The 13,444-nt window shown below is 31.7% G+C and overlaps 1 protein-coding gene across 1 annotated transcript; it reads right to left on the reverse strand.

Annotated features, from left to right (window-relative positions):
• Positions 1-4,664: 4,664 nt before the first annotated feature.
• Positions 4,665-8,466, reverse strand: LOC101262650 (wall-associated receptor kinase 2-like). Its single transcript, XM_010327483.4, has 4 exons — positions 7,983-8,466; positions 6,778-7,262; positions 6,504-6,680; positions 4,665-6,002 (listed from the first exon to the last, which is right to left on the reverse strand). Exons 1-4 carry the CDS (start codon positions 8,387-8,389, stop codon positions 4,798-4,800), a joined length of 2,274 nt encoding a protein of 757 aa, XP_010325785.1. The 5' UTR covers positions 8,390-8,466; the 3' UTR covers positions 4,665-4,797.
• Between the last annotated feature and the right edge of the window lie 4,978 nt (positions 8,467-13,444).

A 13,444-nucleotide genomic window follows, 5' to 3' on the forward strand; every position in this document is an offset into this window, starting at 1 on the left:
CACTTCGCGCGGTGATAATTTTTGATATAGTTATTACTTATTAAAATTCAAACTTTAATCTAATCGATTGTTAATATTTGCTTTCCACTAAATTGTATCATTTAAAAGTGTGATATAATTTGAAGAAAGATTGATCCCTTATATTACCTTATGTCATCAAATGGAATAAAAATATATTTACTCTACTTGAGCATGTGAAAGTAAACAATAATATTTGATTTTTTCACAGCATTTCTAATGGGTTTTGCTATATAATTTTTATCTTCCTTTTTTTTTCTATATTTTTAAATTGTTTTCTCTCTTTTTTTGTTGACTTTTTTTTATCCATCGCCCTTTTACCATTTTGTTCATGAAATATTATTTTCTTGAGAGTTATATTATGAAAGAAAATGATGTTGGAAGTAAAAAAAAATTATTTTTGAGTAAATTCACTTTAAAGTTGACTTTTAAAATTTTAAAAATCAATAAAATTATGTTTCACTTTTTCACTTTAAATTATTTATAATTCAAAAAAAAAAACTTTTATTTGTGCTCATAAAAAAAATTTAAACGATTAATAACTTTGAAATAATTATTCTTTATAAAATTCACAATTTTCACACTAAACAAAGCATTAATCCTTGTTTTTTCTTTACCTTCATTTTTCGCGTCCTTCTTTTTACCGTTACTTCTCTGCTCCTTTTCAAAATAAATAAGTATCTCCACAAAATAATATATTTTATTGATTACAACATTACAAATTAATAATTTTATCATATTGCTATTTTGTGGGTCTGTTCATCTACTATTTTGTCAATGAGTATTACTGTACCTTATCCTTTATATAATTATTTATTTTTTAAAAAAAATGTTATATGACAAATGTTTGTAGCTTAAAAAGAGAAAAATGTTAATGCTTGAAATTAATTTATACTTCACCAAGAAAGTAATTATTTGGTAACACTAAATTAGTAGCATCCGAAGAGAAATCGGTAAAAGATATCGTAATTAATAATATATGGCGGATAATTAACTAAAATTTGAATGATTTTCAGTAGAGTCTTTTTCTTCTTTGCATGTGTTGTAAAATCAAACTTTGTCATCTTTAATTTTTCACCTCTCAAGAAAAGTTTTGAATCCTTTTACATGTGATAGTTGTCAATACTTTAACAATTTTAAAGTTTTTGATAATCAATAAAAAAACCTTCAATCAACTTGATTTGAACCTGCTAACTTAATTTCTTTTGACCATATGATTCATTGAATTATAATCATAAGTAATTTGAGAATTTAAAATGTTTTAAAAAGAATGTGTAGAAAAAACTAATATTCATGGAACAAGATTCCTTTTTGTCAACAAAAAAATTGTTCAAATTGATTAGTTCGTCATGTTCTTGAAATTAATAACATTTTACATTTTGTAAATCCTAACAATTTATCATCAAATTGTCTTTATGTGTAATCTAATTCTAAAAAAAAATATGGCATGCTAACAATCCAACTGAAAGCAAGGTATATAAATTAAGAAAGCTACATTAGGAAAGCATACACATCTGATCTATGTATAGCACAAAATAATAGACTACGAAAAGACAAAAAAATAATTTAAAATGTATTTACTCATATATTAATATACAAATTCATAGTCATTATAAGTCCTTTTACTTAATAGATTGATTATATATTTAAAATTGAAAAAAATGAAAAGTAAAAATAAAGATAAATTATAATGACAATATTACAAGAAAGTATGACATCAATTCGTCTATGTTTCACTTTAGTTTATATATATAGATTTCAACAGGTCTACACATTTAGTATTACAAAAATATGTAATAAGATATTTTTTAGTCAATAAGAATTATACCCAGATTAATCAATTCGCAACTTTTCTTTAAATATATTGCATTTCACGTTCTTCAAATTTTTTTCCTTATCATAAATTCATCCATATCACTAATGATCAACACTGAAAAAAGAAGAAGATATGTCAGTTAACAATCTAATTAGGAGCAAATGAATAAGCAAGCTACAACATAAAAATGATGAAAAAATTCCTTATCATCAAATTATCTTTATCAGATCAATACCGTAAAAAAAATATGCTAGATTAACAATCAAATTAAAAGCAAAATAGAGTAAGCAAGTTACAACATAAAAAGAAAAAAGAAATCCCAATCTATATAAGATATTTTTTAGTCAATAAAAATTATATTCAGATTAATCAATTTGCAACTTTTCTTGAAATATATTACATTTCACGTTCTTCAAATTTTATCCCGTATCATCAAATCATCCATATCAGTAATGATCAACACTGAAAAAAGAAAAAGAATGTCAGATTAACAATCTAATTAGGAGCAAAATGAGTAAGCAAGCTACAATATAAAAAGAAAAAAAATCCTTATCATCAAACCATCTATATCAGATTAATATCATTAAAAAAAGTATATGCTAGATTAACACTCTAATTAAAAGCAAAATAGAGTAAGTAAGTTACATCATAAAAAGAAAAAAGAAATCCCAATCTATATACATAGCACAAAAACATAGACTATGGGAAGACACAAAATTAATTAACATATAATAACTCAAAAATTAATACATATTAAAAGTCATTACATGTCCAAATTAAAAAAAAGTAACGGTTGATTGAAAAAATGGAAGGGTAGATACATTCCTTTTTAATCATTACACAACTTAATTTGGAAGGAAGGATTAAATGTTTTAAATGCTTTAAATGCTCATAATAAGGGGAATTTTTTTTTAAAACAGATTTTTAATAGAAAAAAGATGAAAAAAAATTGAAAATTATGGAAAAATTGATAAATATTAATAATGGCCATTGAGGCATGCCACATCAGCAAATTGAGATTCAGCTTTATATATATATATAGATTAATTATATATATATCCGTTTTGCCACCCAGTAAATGTGTTTTGAAATAGCTTAGCTGGCAAAGGAGCAGATTTACCACTTAGGCTATACAGGTTTAAACCTCGCCATCAACACTTCATTTTTTTCTTTTCTTTTTTTTTTCTTTTTCTCTTTTCATTCTTATTTATTTATGACTATTCTTTATTAATTTAAATTGACCCCTGTTTTTTGTTTTTCTTTTTGTTTTCATAATTAATTTTGATTTTTTTTAATTTCTCTTGCACTAATTGTTAATATTTTTATATGAGTGTAACGTGTTTTTTTTTTATATAAATTAGTGAGTACTGAATTATAAGCATCAAATAAATATTATGAAGAATATATTTAAATAGTAGTTTTAAAAAAGACATAAGTTTCAAAAATGATTTTTTTAATTTAAAGGTTCTTGCGATCTTCACCGACGTTTTTGCTATGTAAGATTGATTAGGCTGAAACTCTAATTTTTATTCTTTCTCAACTATATATTTCCAATAACACATAAAGTCAATGGAAGATGAATATATCATATTAATAATATTAGATAGTTTATACAAACTCAAATTTTAATGTGAAAAATCTTTTTTTTTTCTTGAAAGTTTCAGCGAAGAAGACATGCATATTTGATTGATTCATTTATAAAAATAAATAAAATTAATAATCTGAGTTGTAACCTAAAATTAAAGCAATCAATCCTTTCATCTTACTTGAACGTTGTGACACCCACGACCTCCAAATTCTAAATTTGCCTCTGATTCAACTAAAATTATTTTTGTTATCGTTTGGTAGCAGTAGAAGGAAAGCATACCACTTTCCTATAGCTCTTAACATAATTAGCATGAAGATATGATCATATGTTGTGTTTTACTTATCACTCTCTTTTATTCCTTTGTGTTTTCTGTAAGAAAGAGCATGTAACTTTCATTTTAATTTTTTCATAACTAAAAGAAGCAATTAGAATAGGATACTTTACAATATTTCACTAGTTATTTATGAACTAATTATTTAAATTCAAGTTAATTTGCAAGATTATGAATCTTATCAGATTTTGAATTTCAAATACATATATCTACTGAGGTCAGATAATACATGTATCTCGAATATATGATGTCAAAATTAAGTGTAATTTGTTCTAGATATATTGTATCCAAGTAAATTCGCATGTATCTGATTCTCTCACTCGCCTCTCTCATATCTCGCTCGTCACTCTCCTTTCTCACTTGCCTCTCTCCCTGTTGTCTCAAAATTTAATTATAAATTATTAATTAATAAAATAATATATAATTATTAATTAATAAGACAAGGTGCAAAAATCAATAGAACCTGGTTTGAAAAGAATATGTATGCCACTTTGTCCTGGCTAATACCGCGTTTGAATAACTAAAGTCATATATTTGGCTAATTTCAGAGTTGACAATCCTATCACCATAATAGAACTTTCATTCATTAGTCAATTTATCATATGAGATTAGCTAATTACAAAAAAATATATTTTTGTTATATTTGAACCTCTGAAATATGATTTAACTCATGACTACATTAAGGTCCAAAATTAGCTAGTATATCATCAACTTTATTGCCCTCTCTATTACAAAAAAAATGTTGTCAAATCTTCCAAACACACCCTAAATTGATCACAAGTGAATTTCATTTTTCAATGTGTATATCTAAAAAGTGTTAAATGAACAAAAGATAATTTTCTCAAATTTATTTATGAAATAAGTAACAAAACATTTGAAAACTTTTAGTTCGAGTTTGATTCTCAAGGCACTTGAAAGAAAATAGTTTTATAATATCAAAGAAAATACAAATCTTTCAATAAAGAAGAACGAGTACTGCATGGTATAAGAAAATATAATCTTCATCAATCATCATTATCATCATCACCTTCTGATCGATCTGGATCACCGCGGGATATTTGTATGATATATTAGTGAGGGACTATACGAACTATATTGTCCAGAAAATTCGTTATCTGCATTAGAGTCGATTGGATCAATTGTATAAAGATCTTTTACTTCATCTTCATTTTCTTCGTCTTCATGTCCATTAGCCCAAGGGTTATTCTTCGTGAACTTTCTCAAACTTTCAAGTTCCATTGCCACTTCTTTCATCGTAGGCCTATCTTCTCCGCGCAAACTAAGACAACCCTTAACAAGCTCAGCAATCTTCTGAAGTTGTTCAAGACTTCCTTCTCTTACAACTCTACGATCAAGAATTTGAAATAAGTTATTCGTGTTCATGGACAAGATGAAATAGTCTATCAAACATTTGTCCTTCTCATTTTCCTCCTTCAAAATAGGTTTCAACCCTGTCAAAAGTTCAGCAAGAACTACTCCAAAACTATAAACGTCACTTTTCTCAGTCAATTGACCCGAGTGGAAATATTCAGGATCTAAGTACCCTAATGTTCCTTGAACCATCGTAGCAACATGTGTTTGATCAAGAGGGACTAATCTTGAAGCTCCAAAATCTGCCACTTTCGCGGTGTAAACATCATCCAACAATAAATTGGCAGACTTGACATCTCTATGAATTATAGGCATTGACGCGGATGAATGAAGGTAAGCAAGTGAACTTGCTGTCTCTGAAGCAATTCTCAACCGATTTTCCAAAGATAACCAAGGCGCTCCATTTTTGTTGTGGATATGCTCGTAAAGAGTTCCATTAGAAACGTATTCGTAAACTAGTAAAGGAACTTCAGCTTCCAAACAACACCCAAAGAGTTTCACTACATTTCTATGGTTAACTTGAGTAAGAATAAGTACCTCATTGATGAACTGTTCAACTTGATTCTCATCCACAAACTTAGATTTCTTAATTGCAACTATGCGGTTATCAGGTAGAATACCTTTATAGACAATTCCATTTCCACCACGACCAAGAATTCTATCACTAGCATAGTTGTTTGTAGCCTTTTTCAACTCTTCAGCTGTAAAAATTTTGGTTGCTTCCACACCACCCTCGTTAGAGGAGATTCGTTGTTTTAAGAGGAATCCGCCATTTTGTTGGAAGAATTTCTCCCTGAGTTTCATGAGTTTTCGTTTCTTGAAGCTAAAATAGAGCCAAGTTGTTCCAAGCACTAGGGACATAAAGCCAACTCCCATACCTGCACTTAATAGAACAGATGTTAAATCTTCCTGAAAATATAAAAAAACCTTTACAAATATGATGATCAAACATTATTTCCTCTGTTTCAAAAAAGAATGATCTCCTTTTCTTTTTAGTCTGTTTTAAAAAAATTATCTTTTTTTCTTTTTTTGGTAAGATTTTACTTTAACTTTCCACGTGACATATATGGTCACAAGATTAAACGTCAATTTTTTACATTTAACATAATTTTGATTTAGGATCACAAGATTCAAAAGTTTTTTTTATTTTCTTAAAATTCGTGTCAAGTCAAACTAGGTTATTCTTTGTGAAACGGAGGGAGTATCAAATTCCTTTTGATACACACAATTTGTTGAAAATCTTTGGAAAAAATACTCTATTATGAAATGTTGTAGGAAATTCTCTTGACTTTGAGGCATGTCAAAGATGAATACTTCTTTTTGAGATACTACAATACACAATTTAAACTCGAAGAATTCTTTCATGATGAGGAACTTACCAACTGAAAACTTGATCCATGGAAACTCAGAGTTGGAGATTATTGCATTACAACCGCGGCCATTCTTTTTGCCATCACCAGTATATCCTTGTGGACATGAACAATTGTAACTCCCCGGTATGTTTATACAATTTTGTTCACACGAATTAGTATTTGGATTCGCACATTCATCAATATCTACCATAAAAGCAAGAGTCAGTGACTAGGATTACATCAATTCGAATTCATTTATGAATTCGAGTTATAAACACACAACTAGGACGTGTAATTGTACCTCGACAGCCGAGGTAAGGATTTCCTTCATATCCAGGGTTACATCTGCATCGATATCCACCTAAGCCGGTGTCAGAATCAACACATTGGCTATTAACTCGACAACCATAATCATTGCGTTTTTTTGCTTCAACACAAGTAAGATTTCCAATAGCCCAATCCAACACAATGGGGACATTATTGACAATCTTCTCAACGAAATTCAAATCATTTAGATCCTCCATGCCTCTGAATTGGAAACGACTAGCCTCACCAAGAAACGCGTAGCCACATGGATTAAACGGCCATATTCTACTGTGGTTTCTCGAGCTTTGCATTGATGTGTTGAAATTTTTCAACCCTTTTGGTATTTGTATTTGGCAGCAACCCGAAGCCATACATGAACCATCGACTACATGAGACGAGCTTATACAGGTTGTGGGGCAGCCATTGATAAATTTAGTACTACTTATTATAGCACTATCATCACATCCAACTACCGTAAATCTGTCAGAAACAAATTCAGAATTTAAAGTGAAACAGTTCATTTCAATTCAAACATGAGAACTTCCTTTGTGTTTTTTGAAATAAAATTTTACATACTACATAAAAAGGTCCTAACATAAATCATAATGTCACGTGAAAAAAAATCACTTCCAAATAGTGATATTGTCACATGAAATAAATCAAAAGCAACAAACATCTAATAGTTAAGAGTAGTATTTATTTTTACATATGTGCAGTGGCGGATTCAGAATTTTCGTTCAGAAATTCTAAAATAAAAATATAAACATGTAATAAGCATTTAGAAATGGAAACCCTGAACTTTTTTGGGTTTAAAATCACACTTCTAGTACGTTTTCTATAATTAAAAAAACAATAAAAAAAATGAATGACAGAACTGAAAATTAAAAAAAAATGAAACTGAAAATAATAAAATGTTTTCATTGGGATTCAAACCAGTGACACACAACTTAATTTTCGGGGAACTTGTCACTGCACTATCAAGTTCTCTTTATTATTGAGGAGGTTCTATATATATATGTATAGAAATACAAAAAATTTACTTTATATATATAAATTTCTTACCGACCTTGGGGACCACGTGGGTTCGCCCCTGCTTATGTGCATATGTGAGTCATTTGCATAACAATAAGGATATATATATGAGTTCTAAATTGCAAAGTTAGAAATATATGAGGCTCTTAAGGAGGATTTAAGTTGAACCTGTTAAGGGTAGAGAAGCTATAAGGAGTTGATCTTCCTAAAGTAACCCATAGTGGATATTCTACAAGCTTAACTCCAGCTGATGTGTAACATGTTTCCGCTATGAAATTAAATACTCGTGTTTCTGCGTCTGAAATGTCGTATACTTTGATGTTCGATGCATAGAGTGTTGGAGTCCCTGTCGATTTGTTACAACCAATCTCAAAACTCGAGTCAAAAGCACAGCCTAAACCTAACCCAATCCCAAAAGGATACGGAATTGTGATGTTCCCACACTTCTTTGGACATCCTGGTTTTGTGATATTCGCGCCTTTTGTAATGGTGGTGTTGGTGGTGGTTTGAGCATTGGCTAATGTCAAGAATATTAGAAAGAAATGAAGTAGAAGCAATTGACATTGCTTCATCATTTTGAAAAAGTTAATTTCATTTGAGGTGTTTAATTAATTTCATCATATATAGAAGTATAGAATAAAGAATTTGACAATAAACTTTGATATTGCTATTTGGATACAAAAATTTAATTATTTTTATGTTTAGTATAATGTAATTGCCAACTAACAGCATATTCTTAGTTAAATAGTTCAAAGACGTTGACAATTAGAGGTTTATTTGATCTAATAATTTGCCCACCAAAGTTTAGTCAAAATTAGGTCTGTCATTTCTATAGTTTAAAACAAATGATCTAATTTAATTCGACATAGAGTTTAAAAAAATAAAATATATTAAATTTTTTTAACTTTGTAAGTTTAAATTAAAATTATGTCAAATACATTAAAATGTTATATAATTTTGTGATTTTAAATATATTACATGAAAAATTGAAATTGAAATATTTGTCAAAAAAAGAAAAGGTCTTTTTTTTAATCATACTAAAAAAGAAAAAAAGTTTTTTTTAAAGCAGTGAGAGTATATTTTATCGTTATGTCCATCATGATTGCCACAACATGTCATGGAACACCACTTCCAAACATTTTTAAAGAGAACGCGTTTATATGGAAATATATATTGGCTGTGATTGACCAATTTGAAGTTTTGTAATGCTTTTTAAGTTTGATTAATCCAACTTTCTTGTAAAATTGTTTGAGAACATCCTGTTTCATAATGTGTCTATATCGCGGTGGAGCTATAATTTTGCTCAAAGGATGTTAAAATGTAAAGAAATAAAATCGTATAAAAGTCAAGGAGATATTTTCTTTCTAGTTGTACAATGTAATTTTTCAACAAAAGGGTGTTGATCGACACCCTATATATATATATATATATATATATATACTAGTCCTAAAAATGTGCATTTCACGTTTGTCCCCTAATTGATAATAGAAAAATTAATTTATAGAAGTAAATGTATTATAGTGGAGCGTAAAAAAATTCATCGCTAAGTTTAAAGCTGAGTACTTTTATATGCACGTTTGACATAAGAATATAGTTCTTCATAAAAAAAAAATAGCATGGAAGTTAAATATTTTTAATGCTTCATGAAAAATAAGTTTTTTTATCATATCAAGGAATTAACATATTTTAATTACTAAAGGTAAGTTTAATAATCAAAAAAAAATTGGCTATAAAAAAGATGCCTATAAAAAATATATTACAAGATGTTTAGGTGGTGTAATATCAAATTTATAGAAAAAAATACAAGTTTTAAACGACAAAGAAAGAAAATTTAAGTAAATAAAGACATGGCATCATAATTAATAAAAGATATCGAATTAAAATATATAGTCAAAAATATCATCATATTAATTGAATTACATTTTGTTAGAAGTCGACTTACTATAAACAAAATGTTTCATATATATAAAAAATATTACATTTTGTTAGAAGTCGATTTACTATAAACAAAATGTTTCATATGTATTAAAAATAAAAATCATTAAAAAAAACAAAAAATGAAGCATGACTATGTTAAAAATATATACACTATATTTATTGAACTATATATTAAAGAAACTGTATATAAAAAATTAAATATGAATTCTAATACAATAAAATCCAATGTAACATTTATTCATCTTTTTAATTCATATTTTTTTATTATATTTTTACTTTTGCAGTAATTTTTGTATCTGTATATAATAGTTAAGTACATGAATTTTCTAAAAATTTGAGAGTACAGATAAAAAATATGTTGTTTTAAAAGATAAATGATTATCAAACAACGAAGAAGGCATAACTATAAATGTTTATCAAAGACTTATTATTTTATGCGTGTGAAAATATTCTACGGGTTTTAACATACTTGTTGAATGCCTTGAATCGGACCCGTTACAAACAGAAAGGACGGGGGTCTCGCTGCCCGGTCAGCGAGTCGGTGGCAAACCCTATTTTGTAATTCTGTTTTTGCCTCTCCATAATAAAACTGCTTCCTCTCTTCCCGTGGACGTAGCCAATTTATTGGTGAACCACGTAAATCTGTTGTCTTGTTTTTCGCGTTTATATATTTTCTCGTATTATCTTAAATTCCGCACAACAAATTGGTATCAGAGCCTCTCGGTTAATCGGTGTTCTTGGAGAATTCGAGATGTCTGCTTTGAACGTGAAAATCGACAAATTCACAGGGAGGAACAGTTTCAGTTTATGGCAGATCAAGATGCGGGCTTTGTTGAAACAGCAAGGCTTCTGGGCGCCGTTGTCGAAAGACAAGAACGCCGTCGTTACTCTTGAGATGGCGATTCTGGAGGAAAAGGCGCACTCGACGATCATGCTGTGTCTCGCGGATGACGTCATCACGGAGGTCTCGGATGAAGAGACTGCTGCTGGTCTGTGGTTGAAGCTGGAGAGTTTGTACATGACAAAATCTCTAACCAACAAGCTGCTTCTGAAACAACGTCTATTCGGTTTACGAATGGCTGAAGGTACACAACTCAGGGAACACTTAGAGCAATTGAATACTTTGTTATTAGAATTGCGTAATATCGATGTGAAGATCGAGGATGAAGATGCTGCCCTGATTCTGTTAGTATCTCTCCCAATGTCGTTTGAGAATTTTGTTCAATCGTTCATTGTTGGGAAAGATACTGTGTCACTGGAAGAAGTCAGATCGGCCCTTCATAGCAGGGAATTACGGCATAAGGCTAACGGCACAAGTACGGACATACAGCCTTCCGGTCTGTTCACCAGTAGCGGAAAGGGAAGGAAAAATGGCGGAAAGAAAAATAAGCCGATGTCGAAGGGTGCAAAGCTGGATGATGTTTGTAATTACTGCAAGGAGAAGGGACATTGGAAATTTGATTGTCCGAAGAAGAAGAAGCAATCGGAAAAACAATCAGTGTCTGCTGCTGTTGCTGAAGAAGACACCAATTCTGAAGAAGATATTGCCCTAGTTGCGGATGAGCACACTCATCATTCAGATGTGTGGGTTCTCGATTCTGGGGCATCCTATCACATCTGTCCTAGGAGAGAGTGGTTCACGACTTATGAGCAGGTAGACGGAGGCAGCATCTCAATGGCCAACAGTTCTGTTTGCAAGGTGGTTGGGACAGGCTCGATCAAGATAAGGACACATGACGGTAGCTTCTGCACATTGAACGAGGTCAGGCACGTTCCATTGATGACGAAAAATTTGATATCTCTCAGTCTTTTGGACAGCAAGGGATTCAGCTGGTCGGGAAAAGATGGAGTCTTGCGGGTTTGGAAGGGTTCAAATTTGATTCTGAAAGGTGTCATGCGTGGTACTTTGTATTTTCTACAAGGTTCCACGGTTACAGGTTCAGCCCATGTTGCATCGTCAGAATTTCACCAGAAGGATATGACTAAGTTATGGCACATGAGACTTGGTCATATGGGTGAAAGAGGGATGCAAATTCTGTCAAAGGAGGATTTTCTTGCTGGTCATAAGGTTAAGAGCCTAGAGTTTTGTGAACATTGTGTTTTTGGAAAACTACATCGCAACAAGTTTCCAAAGGCCATTCATAGAACAAAAGGCACACTTGATTATATCCATTCTGATTGCTGGGGTCCATGCCGTGTTGAGTCTTTGGGAGGCTGCAGATATTTTGTGTCCATTATTGATGACTACTCAAGGATGACTTGGGTGTACATGATGAAGCATAAAAGTGAAGCTTTCCAGAAGTTCAAGGAGTGGAAAATTTTGATGGAAAATCAAACAGGGAAGAAGATCAAGAGGTTGCGAACTGATAATGGGCTGGAATTCTGTTGGTCTGAATTTGATCAATTCTGTAAGGATGAAGGGATTGCTCGACATCGTACAGTCAGAAATACACCACAGCAGAACGGTGTAGCTGAGCGGATGAATCAAACACTTCTGGAGAGAGCAAGGTGCATGCTCTCTAATGCTGGGCTAGATAGAAGATTCTGGGCAGAAGCGGTTAGTACAGCTTGCTACTTAATTAACCGCGGACCACATACAGGCATACAGTGCAAGACACCTATGGAGATGTGGTCAGGAAAAGCTGCTGATTATTCAAATCTGAAAGCTTTTGGTTGTACGGCTTACTATCACGTCAGTGAAGGTAAGTTAGAACCAAGAGCTAAAAAGGGAGTATTTGTGGGATACGGAGATGGAGTGAAAGGTTTCAGAATCTGGTCTCCAGCAGAAAAGAGGGTTATTATGAGCAGGAACGTTGTCTTTGATGAAAGTTCTCTGCTTAGAACCATTGTGAAGCCTAAAACTACGTCAGAAACTGGGAGTCTTGACAAACAGGTGGAGTTTCAAGTCATTCAGAACGAGAGCGATTTAAAGGAACCTGAAGAGGAGGATCAAGAGCCACAGACAGAAACTGATATTCCAGAATCTATGCCATCAGATATCCATCAGAGTATAGCTCAAGATTGGCCAAGGAGGGTTGGAGTTCGGCCACCTACGAGGTATGATTTTGAGGACATGGTGGGTTATGCACTGCAGGTTGCTGAAGAGGTAGATACATCTGAGCTGTCTACTTACAAAGAAGCCATTTTAAGTCCTGATTCTGAAAAATGGTTTGCTGCTATGGGAGATGAGATGGAGTCCCTACACAAGAGTCAGACATGGGATCTGGTCATACAGCCTTCGGGGAGAAAGATTATTACTTGCAAATGGGTTTTCAAGAAGAAGGAAGGGATATCACCAGCAGAAGGAGTCAAGTATAAAGCCAGGGTTGTTGCCAGAGGTTTCAACCAAAGAGAGGGAGTGGACTACAATGAGATCTTCTCACCAGTGGTCAGACATACTTCCATCCGAGTGTTACTAGCGATAGTTACACATCAGAATCTGGAGCTTGAACAACTTGATGTGAAGACAGCGTTTCTACATGGAGAGTTGGAGGAAGAGATATACATGACTCAGCCGGATGGTTTCCAAGTTCCAGGGAAGGAAAATCACGTCTGCAAGTTGAAGAAGTCCTTATATGGACTTAAGCAGTCTCCAAGGCAGTGGTACAAAAGGTTTGACAGCTATATGGTGAAGTTGGGCTATACTCGAAGCTCATATGATTGTTGTGTCTACTACAATAGGCTCAATGATG

Source organism: Solanum lycopersicum, chromosome 9 (genome assembly GCF_036512215.1).
Source record: "Solanum lycopersicum chromosome 9, SLM_r2.1".
NCBI classification, from domain to species: domain Eukaryota; kingdom Viridiplantae; phylum Streptophyta; class Magnoliopsida; order Solanales; family Solanaceae; genus Solanum; species Solanum lycopersicum.

Coding starts and splice junctions, on each gene's coding strand:
- LOC101262650 (XM_010327483.4), bottom strand. CDS start 8,389: ATGATGAAGCAATGTCAATTGCTTCTACTTCATTTCTTTCTAATATTC. Junction 6,681..6,777: donor TCCTTACCTCGGCTGTCGAG/GTACAATTACAC, acceptor CTTTTATGGTAG/ATATTGATGAATGTGCGAAT. Junction 6,003..6,503: donor ATGGATCAAGTTTTCAGTTG/GTAAGTTCCTCA, acceptor TATTAAGTGCAG/GTATGGGAGTTGGCTTTATG.